General features: G+C 43.6%; 1 protein-coding gene across 8 annotated transcripts in view; it reads right to left on the minus strand.

The window, feature by feature from the left end:
- LOC141763728 (formin-binding protein 1-like) overlaps nt 1-10,000 on the minus strand; it is a 42,361-nt gene that overhangs the window by 20,227 nt on the left and 12,134 nt on the right. For all 8 annotated transcript variants that reach the window (XM_074628418.1, XM_074628422.1, XM_074628421.1 and 5 more), the window contains exon 8: nt 9,402-9,530. In XM_074628418.1, coding sequence (XP_074484519.1) covers nt 9,402-9,530 — 129 coding nt within the window. The remainder of the gene's footprint in view (nt 1-9,401; nt 9,531-10,000) is intronic.

The following is a 10,000-nucleotide window of genomic DNA, read 5'->3' on the forward strand; positions in this document are numbered from 1 at the left end:
CTGGTATATAACTGGTACCAGGGTATGGTAGTGCTGGTTTACCTGGTATATAACTGGTACCAGGGTAGGGTACTGTTGGTTTACCTGGTATATAACTGGTACCAGGATAGGGTACTGCTGGTTTACCTGGTATATAACTGGTACCAGGGTGTGGTACTGTTGGTTTACCTGGTATATAACTGGTACCAGGGTGTGGTAGTGTTGGTTTACCTGGTATATAACTGGTAACAGGGTGTGGTAGTGTTGGTTTACCTGGTATATAACTGGTACCAGGGTAGGGTACTGTTGGTTTACCTGGTATATAACTGGTAACAGGGTGTGGTAGTGTTGGTTTACCTGGTATATAACTGGTACCAGGGTAGGGTACTGTTGGTTTACCTGGTATATAACTGGTACCAGGGTGTGGTAGTGCTGGTTTACCTGGTATATAACTGGTACCAGGGTGTGGTAGTGCTGGTTTACCTGGTATATAACTGGTACCAGGGTGTGGTAGTGCTGGTTACCTGGTATATAACTGGTAACAGGGTGTGGTAGTGTTGGTTTACCTGGTATATAACTGGTAACAGGGTGTGGTACTGTTGGTTTACCTGGTATATAACTGGTACCAGGGTGTGGTAGTGTTGGTTTACCTGGTATATAACTGGTAACAGGGTGTGGTAGTGCTGGTTTACCTGGTATATAACTGGTAACAGGGTGTGGTAGTGCTGGTTTACCTGGTATATAACTGGTAACAGGGTGTGGTAGTGTTGGTTTACCTGGTATATAACTGGTAACAGGGTGTGGTACTGTTGGTTTACCTGGTATATAACTGGTACCAGGGTGTGGTAGTGCTGGTTTACCTGGTATATAACTGGTAACAGGGTGTGGTAGTGTTGGTTTACCTGGTATATAACTGGTAACAGGGTGTGGTACTGTTGGTTTACCTGGTATATAACTGGTAACAGGGTGTGGTAGTGCTGGTTTACCTGGTATATAACTGGTAACAGGGTGTGGTAGTGTTGGTTTACCTGGTATATAACTGGTAACAGGGTGTGGTACTGTTGGTTTACCTGGTATATAACTGGTAACAGGGTGTGGTAGTGCTGGTTTACCTGGTATATAACTGGTAACAGGGTGTGGTAGTGCTGGTTTACCTGGTATATAACTGGTAACAGGGTGTGGTAGTGCTGGTTTACCTGGTATATAACTGGTAACAGGGTGTGGTACTGTTGGTTTACCTGGTATATAACTGGTACCAGGGTGTGGCAGTGTTGGTTTACCTGGTATATAACTGGTAACAGGGTGTGGTAGTGCTGGTTTACCTGGTATATAACTGGTAACAGGGTGTGGTAGTGCTGGTTTACCTGGTATATAACTGGTAACAGGGTGTGGTACTGTTGGTTTACCTGGTAAAAAACTGGTATCAGGGTGTGGTAGTGCTGGTTTACCTGGTATATAACTGGTACCAGGGTATGGTAGTGCTGGTTTACCTGGTATATAACTGGTACCAGGGTGTGGTAGTGCTGGTTTACCTGGTATATAACTGGTACCAGGGTGTGGTACTGTTGGTTTACCTGGTATATAACTGGTACCAGGGTGTGGTAGTGTTGGTTTACCTGGTATATAACTGGTACCAGGGTAGGGTACTGTTGGTTTACCTGGTATATAACTGGTAACAGGGTGTGGTAGTGTTGGTTTACCTGGTAAAAAACTGGTATCAGGGTGTGGTAGTGCTGGTTTACCTGGTATATAACTGGTACCAGGGTATGGTACTGTTGGTTTACCTAGTATAAAACTGGTACCAGGGTGTGGTAGTGCTGGTTACCTGGTATATAACTGGTACCAGGGTGTGGTAGTGCTGGTTTACCTGGTATATAACTGGTACCAGGGTGTGGTAGTGTTGGTTTACCTGGTATATAACTGGTACCAGGGTATGGTACTGTTGGTTTACCTGGTATATAACTGGTACCAGGGTATGGTACTGTTGGTTTACCTAGTATAAAACTGGTACCAGGGTGTGGTAGTGCTGGTTACCTGGTATATAACTGGTACCAGGGTGTGGTAGTGCTGGTTTACCTGGTATATAACTGGTACCAGGGTGTGGTAGTGTTGGTTTACCTGGTATATAACTGGTACCAGGGTATGGTACTGTTGGTTTACCTGGTATATAACTGGTACCAGGGTGTGGTAGTGCTGGTTTACCTGGTAAAAAACTGGTATCAGGGTGTGGTAGTGCTGGTTTACCTGGTATATAACTGGTACCAGGGTATGGTACTGTTGGTTTACCTAGTATAAAACTGGTACCAGGGTGTGGTAGTGCTGGTTTACCTGGTATATAACTGGTACCAGGGTGTGGTAGTGTTGGTTTACCTGGTATATAACTGGTACCAGGGTGTGGTAGTGTTGGTTTACCTGGTAAATAACTGGTACCAGGGTGTGGTAGTGTTGGTTTACCTGGTATATAACCTGGTACCAGGGTGTGGTAGTTTTGGTTTACCTGGTATATAACTGGTACCAGGGTGGGGTAGTGTTGGTTTACCTGGTATATAACTGGTACCAGGGTATGGTACTGTTGGTTTACCTGGTATAAAACTGGTACCAGGGTGTGGTAGTGCTGGTTACCTGGTATAAAACTGGTACCTGGGTGTTGTAGTGCTGGTTTACCTGGTATATAACTGGTACCAGGGTATGGTACTTTTGGTTTACCTGGTATATAACTGGTACCAGGGTGTGGTAGTGCTGGTTTACCTGGTATATAACTGGTACCAGGGTATGGTACTTTTGGTTTACCTGGTATATAACTGGTAACAGGGTGTGGTAGTGTTGGTTTACCTGGTATATAACTGGTACCAGGGTATGGTACTTTTGGTTTACCTGGTATATAACTGGTAACAGGGTGTGGTAGTGCTGGTTTACCTGGTATATAACTGGTACCAGGGTATGGTACTTTTGGTTTACCTGGTATATAACTGGTACCAGGGTGTGGTAGTGTTGGTTTACCTGGTATATAACTGGTACCAGGGTATGGTACTTTTGGTTTACCTGGTATATAACTGGTACCAGGGTGTGGTAGTGCTGGTTTACCTGGTATATAACTGGTACCAGGGTATGGTACTTTTGGTTTACCTGGTATATAACTGGTACCAGGGTATGGTAGTGCTGGTTTACCTGGTATATAACTGGTACCAGGGTATGGTACTGTTGGTTTACCTGGTATATAACTGGTAACAGGGTGTGGTAGTGTTGGTTTACCTGGTATATAACTGGTACCAGGGTAGGGTACTGTTGGTTTACCTGGTATATAACTGGTACCAGGGTGTGGTAGTGTTGGTTTACCTGGTATATAACTGGTAACAGGGTGTGGTAGTGTTGGTTTACCTGGTATATAACTGGTACCAGGGTAGGGTACTGTTGGTTTACCTGGTATATAACTGGTAACAGGGTGTGGTAGTGCTGGTTTACCTGGTATATAACTGGTAACAGGGTGTGGTAGTGCTGGTTTACCTGGTATATAACTGGTAACAGGGTGTGGTACTGTTGGTTTACCTGGTAAAAAACTGGTATCAGGGTGTGGTAGTGTTGGTTTACCTGGTAAAAAACTGGTATCAGGGTGTGGTAGTGCTGGTTTACCTGGTATATAACTGGTACCAGGGTATGGTAGTGCTGGTTTACCTGGTATATAACTGGTACCAGGGTGTGGTAGTGCTGGTTTACCTGGTAAAAAACTGGTATCAGGGTGTGGTAGTGCTGGTTTACCTGGTATATAACTGGTACCAGGGTATGGTAGTGCTGGTTTACCTGGTATATAACTGGTACCAGGGTGTGGTAGTGCTGGTTTACCTGGTATATAACTGGTACCAGGGTGTGGTACTGTTGGTTTACCTGGTATATAACTGGTACCAGGGTGTGGTAGTGTTGGTTTACCTGGTATATAACTGGTACCAGGGTAGGGTACTGTTGGTTTACCTGGTATATAACTGGTAACAGGGTGTGGTAGTGTTGGTTTACCTGGTAAAAAACTGGTATCAGGGTGTGGTAGTGCTGGTTTACCTGGTATATAACTGGTACCAGGGTATGGTACTGTTGGTTTACCTAGTATAAAACTGGTACCAGGGTGTGGTAGTGCTGGTTACCTGGTATATAACTGGTACCAGGGTGTGGTAGTGCTGGTTTACCTGGTATATAACTGGTACCAGGGTGTGGTAGTGTTGGTTTACCTGGTATATAACTGGTACCAGGGTATGGTACTGTTGGTTTACCTGGTATATAACTGGTACCAGAGTATGGTACTGTTGGTTTACCTAGTATAAAACTGGTACCAGGGTGTGGTAGTGCTGGTTACCTGGTATATAACTGGTACCAGGGTGTGGTAGTGCTGGTTTACCTGGTATATAACTGGTACCAGGGTGTGGTAGTGTTGGTTTACCTGGTATATAACTGGTACCAGGGTATGGTACTGTTGGTTTACCTGGTATATAACTGGTACCAGGGTGTGGTAGTGCTGGTTTACCTGGTAAAAAACTGGTATCAGGGTGTGGTAGTGCTGGTTTACCTGGTATATAACTGGTACCAGGGTATGGTACTGTTGGTTTACCTAGTATAAAACTGGTACCAGGGTGTGGTAGTGCTGGTTTACCTGGTATATAACTGGTACCAGGGTGTGGTAGTGTTGGTTTACCTGGTATATAACTGGTACCAGGGTGTGGTAGTGTTGGTTTACCTGGTAAATAACTGGTACCAGGGTGTGGTAGTGTTGGTTTACCTGGTATATAACCTGGTACCAGGGTGTGGTAGTTTTGGTTTACCTGGTATATAACTGGTACCAGGGTGGGGTAGTGTTGGTTTACCTGGTATATAACTGGTACCAGGGTATGGTACTGTTGGTTTACCTGGTATAAAACTGGTACCAGGGTGTGGTAGTGCTGGTTACCTGGTATAAAACTGGTACCTGGGTGTTGTAGTGCTGGTTTACCTGGTATATAACTGGTACCAGGGTATGGTACTTTTGGTTTACCTGGTATATAACTGGTACCAGGGTGTGGTAGTGCTGGTTTACCTGGTATATAACTGGTACCAGGGTATGGTACTTTTGGTTTACCTGGTATATAACTGGTAACAGGGTGTGGTAGTGTTGGTTTACCTGGTATATAACTGGTACCAGGGTATGGTACTTTTGGTTTACCTGGTATATAACTGGTAACAGGGTGTGGTAGTGCTGGTTTACCTGGTATATAACTGGTACCAGGGTATGGTACTTTTGGTTTACCTGGTATATAACTGGTACCAGGGTGTGGTAGTGCTGGTTTACCTGGTATATAACTGGTACCAGGGTATGGTACTTTTGGTTTACCTGGTATATAACTGGTACCAGGGTGTGGTAGTGCTGGTTTACCTGGTATATAACTGGTACCAGGGTATGGTACTTTTGGTTTACCTGGTATATAACTGGTACCAGGGTATGGTACTTTTGGTTTACCTGGTATATAACTGGTACCAGGGTATGGTACTTTTGGTTTACCTGGTATATAACTGGTACCAGGGTGTGGTAGTGCTGGTTTACCTGGTATATAACTGGTAACAGGGTGTGGTAGTGTTGGTTTACCTGGTATATAAATGGTACCAGGGTATGGTACTTTTGGTTTACCTGGTATATAACTGGTAACAGGGTGTGGTAGTGCTGGTTTACCTGGTATATAACTGGTACCAGGGTGTTGTAGTGTTGGTTTACCTGGTATATAACTGGTACCAGGGTGTGGTACTGTTGGTTTACCTGGTATATAACTGGTACCAGGGTGTGGTAGTGTTGGTTTACCTGGTATATAACTGGTACCAGGGTAGGGTACTGTTGGTTTACCTGGTATATAACTGGTACCAGGGTGTGGTAGTGCTGGTTTACCTGGTATATAACTGGTACCAGGGTATGGTAGTGCTGGTTTACCTGGTATATAACTGGTACCAGGGTATGGTAGTGCTGGTTTACCTGGTATATAACTGGTACCAGGGTGTGGTAGTGCTGGTTTACCTGGTATATAACTGGTACCAGGGTATGGTACTGTTGGTTTACCTAGTATAAAACTGGTACCAGGGTGTGGTAGTGCTGGTTACCTGGTATATAACTGGTACCAGGGTGTGGTAGTGCTGGTTTACCTGGTATATAACTGGTACCAGGGTGTGGTAGTGTTGGTTTACCTGGTATATAAGTTGTACCAGGGTGTGGTAGTGTTGGTTTACCTGGTAAATAACTGGTACCAGGGTGTGGTAGTGCTGGTTTACCTGGTAAATAACTGGTACCAGGGTGTGGTAGTGTTGGTTTACCTGGTATATAACTGGTACCAGGGTGTGGTAGTGTTGGTTTACCTGGTAAATAACTGGTACCAGGGTGTGGTAGTGTTGGTTTACCTGGTATATAACTGGTACCAGGGTGTGGTAGTGTTGGTTTACCTGGTATATAACTGGTACCAGGGTGTGGTAGTGTTGGTTTACCTGGTAAATAACTGGTACCAGGGTGTGGTAGTGTTGGTTTACCTGGTAAATAACTGGTACCAGGGTGTGGTAGTGTTGGTTTACCTGGTATATAACCTGGTACCAGGGTGTGGTAGTTTTGGTTTACCTGGTATATAACTGGTACCAGGGTGTGGTAGTGCTGGTTTACCTGGTATATAACTGGTACCAGGGTATGGTACTGTTGGTTTACCTGGTATAAAACTGGTACTAGGGTGTGGTAGTGCTGGTTACCTGGTATAAAACTGGTACCTGGGTGTTGTAGTGCTGGTTTACCTGGTATATAACTGGTACCAGGGTATGGTACTTTTGGTTTACCTGGTATATAACTGGTACCAGGGTATGGTAGTGCTGGTTTACCTGGTATATAACTGGTACCAGGGTATGGTACTTTTGGTTTACCTGGTATATAACTGGTACCAGGGTGTGGTAGTGCTGGTTTACCTGGTATATAACTGGTACCAGGGTGTGGTAGTGTTGGTTTACCTGGTATATAACTGGTACCAGGGTATGGTACTTTTGGTTTACCTGGTATATAACTGGTACCAGGGTGTGGTAGTGCTGGTTTACCTGGTATATAACTGGTACCAGGGTGTGGTAGTGCTGGTTTACCTGGTATATAACTGGTAACAGGGTGTGGTAGTGTTGGTTTACCTGGTATATAAATGGTACCAGGGTATGGTACTTTTGGTTTACCTGGTATATAACTGGTAACAGGGTGTGGTAGTGCTGGTTTACCTGGTATATAACTGGTACCAGGGTGTGGTAGTGCTGGTTTACCTGGTATATAACTGGTACCAGGGTGTGGTACTGTTGGTTTACCTGGTATATAACTGGTACCAGGGTGTGGTAGTGTTGGTTTACCTGGTATATAACTGGTACCAGGGTAGGGTACTGTTGGTTTACCTGGTATATAACTGGTACCAGGGTGTGGTAGTGCTGGTTTACCTGGTATATAACTGGTACCTGGGTATGGTAGTGCTGGTTTACCTGGTATATAACTGGTACCAGGGTATGGTAGTGCTGGTTTACCTGGTATATAACTGGTACCAGGGTGTGGTAGTGCTGGTTTACCTGGTATATAACTGGTACCAGGGTATGGTACTGTTGGTTTACCTAGTATAAAACTGGTACCAGGGTGTGGTAGTGCTGGTTACCTGGTATATAACTGGTACCAGGGTGTGGTAGTGCTGGTTTACCTGGTATATAACTGGTACCAGGGTGTGGTAGTGTTGGTTTACCTGGTATATAACTGGTACCAGGGTGTGGTAGTGTTGGTTTACCTGGTAAATAACTGGTACCAGGGTGTGGTAGTGCTGGTTTACCTGGTAAATAACTGGTACCAGGGTGTGGTAGTGTTGGTTTACCTGGTATATAACTGGTACCAGGGTGTGGTAGTGTTGGTTTACCTGGTAAATAACTGGTACCAGGGTGTGGTAGTGTTGGTTTACCTGGTATATAACTGGTACCAGGGTGTGGTAGTGTTGGTTTACCTGGTATGTAACTGGTACCAGGGTGTGGTAGTGTTGGTTTACCTGGTAAATAACTGGTACCAGGGTGTGGTAGTGTTGGTTTACCTGGTAAATAACTGGTACCAGGGTGTGGTAGTGTTGGTTTACCTGGTATATAACTGGTAACAGGGTGTGGTAGTGTTGGTTTACCTGGTATATAAATGGTACCAGGGTATGGTACTTTTGGTTTACCTGGTATATAACTGGTAACAGGGTGTGGTAGTGCTGGTTTACCTGGTATATAACTGGTACCAGGGTGTGGTAGTGCTGGTTTACCTGGTATATAACTGGTACCAGGGTGTGGTACTGTTGGTTTACCTGGTATATAACTGGTACCAGGGTGTGGTAGTGTTGGTTTACCTGGTATATAACTGGTACCAGGGTATGGTACTTTTGGTTTACCTGGTATATAACTGGTAACAGGGTGTGGTAGTGCTGGTTTACCTGGTATATAACTGGTACCAGGGTATGGTACTTTTGGTTTACCTGGTATATAACTGGTACCAGGGTGTGGTAGTGCTGGTTTACCTGGTATATAACTGGTACCAGGGTGTGGTAGTGTTGGTTTACCTGGTAAATAACTGGTACCAGGGTGTGGTAGTGCTGGTTTACCTGGTAAATAACTGGTACCAGGGTGTGGTAGTGTTGGTTTACCTGGTATATAACTGGTACCAGGGTGTGGTAGTGTTGGTTTACCTGGTAAATAACTGGTACCAGGGTGTGGTAGTGTTGGTTTACCTGGTATATAACTGGTACCAGGGTATGGTACTTTTGGTTTACCTGGTATATAACTGGTAACAGGGTGTGGTAGTGCTGGTTTACCTGGTATATAACTGGTACCAGGGTATGGTACTTTTGGTTTACCTGGTATATAACTGGTACCAGGGTGTGGTAGTGCTGGTTTACCTGGTATATAACTGGTACCAGGGTGTGGTAGTGTTGGTTTACCTGGTATATAACTGGTACCAGGGTGTGGTAGTGCTGGTTTACCTGGTATATAACTGGTAACAGGGTGTGGTAGTGTTGGTTTACCTGGTATATAACTGGTACCAGGGTGTGGTAGTGCTGGTTTACCTGGTATATAACTGGTAACAGGGTGTGGTAGTGTTGGTTTACCTGGTATATAACTGGTACCAGGGTGTGGTAGTGCTGGTTTACCTGGTATATAACTGGTAACAGGGTGTGGTAGTGTTGGTTTACCTGGTATATAACTGGTACCTGGGTGTTGTAGTGCTGGTTTACCTGGTATATAACTGGTACCAGGGTATGGTACTTTTGGTTTACCTGGTATATAACTGGTACCAGGGTGTGGTAGTGCTGGTTTACCTGGTATATAACTGGTACCAGGGTGTGGTAGTGCTGGTTTACCTGGTATATAACTGGTAACAGGGTGTGGTAGTGTTGGTTTACCTGGTATATAACTGGTACCAGGGTGTGGTAGTGCTGGTGCTGGTCCTGGTTAAACTGGTTTAAACTGGTCACATAGTCTTTCCTGGACTCTTCAGCAGCTTGTTTTTTCTGTTGAGCCGTCTGACGAGCCTGAAAACAGCAGACACAAACAGATCAATACAATAATATAAAAAATAATGATATAATACTATAATAATATAATATTATTATACTATAATACTTTAATTATATAGTTATATAATAATATAATAAAACAATAATATAATTATAAAATTATATAATAAAAAAATATATATATAATTAGACAGAATACTGCACTGTAAAAAGTATTCTATACTGTAATACTGCAATGTAAAAAGTATTCTATATGTAATACTGCACTGTAAAAAGTATTCTATACTGTAATACTGCAATGTAAAAAGTATTCTATATGTAATACTGCAATGTAAAAAGTATTCTATATGTAATACTGCACTGTAAAAAGTATTCTATACTGTAATACTGCAATGTAAAAAGTATTCTATATGTAATACTGCACTGTAAAAAGTATTCTATACTGTAATACTGCAATGTAAAAAGTATTCTATATGTAATACTGC

This window comes from Sebastes fasciatus, unplaced genomic scaffold (assembly GCF_043250625.1).
Source record: "Sebastes fasciatus isolate fSebFas1 unplaced genomic scaffold, fSebFas1.pri Scaffold_33, whole genome shotgun sequence".
Classification (NCBI taxonomy): domain Eukaryota; kingdom Metazoa; phylum Chordata; class Actinopteri; order Perciformes; family Sebastidae; genus Sebastes; species Sebastes fasciatus.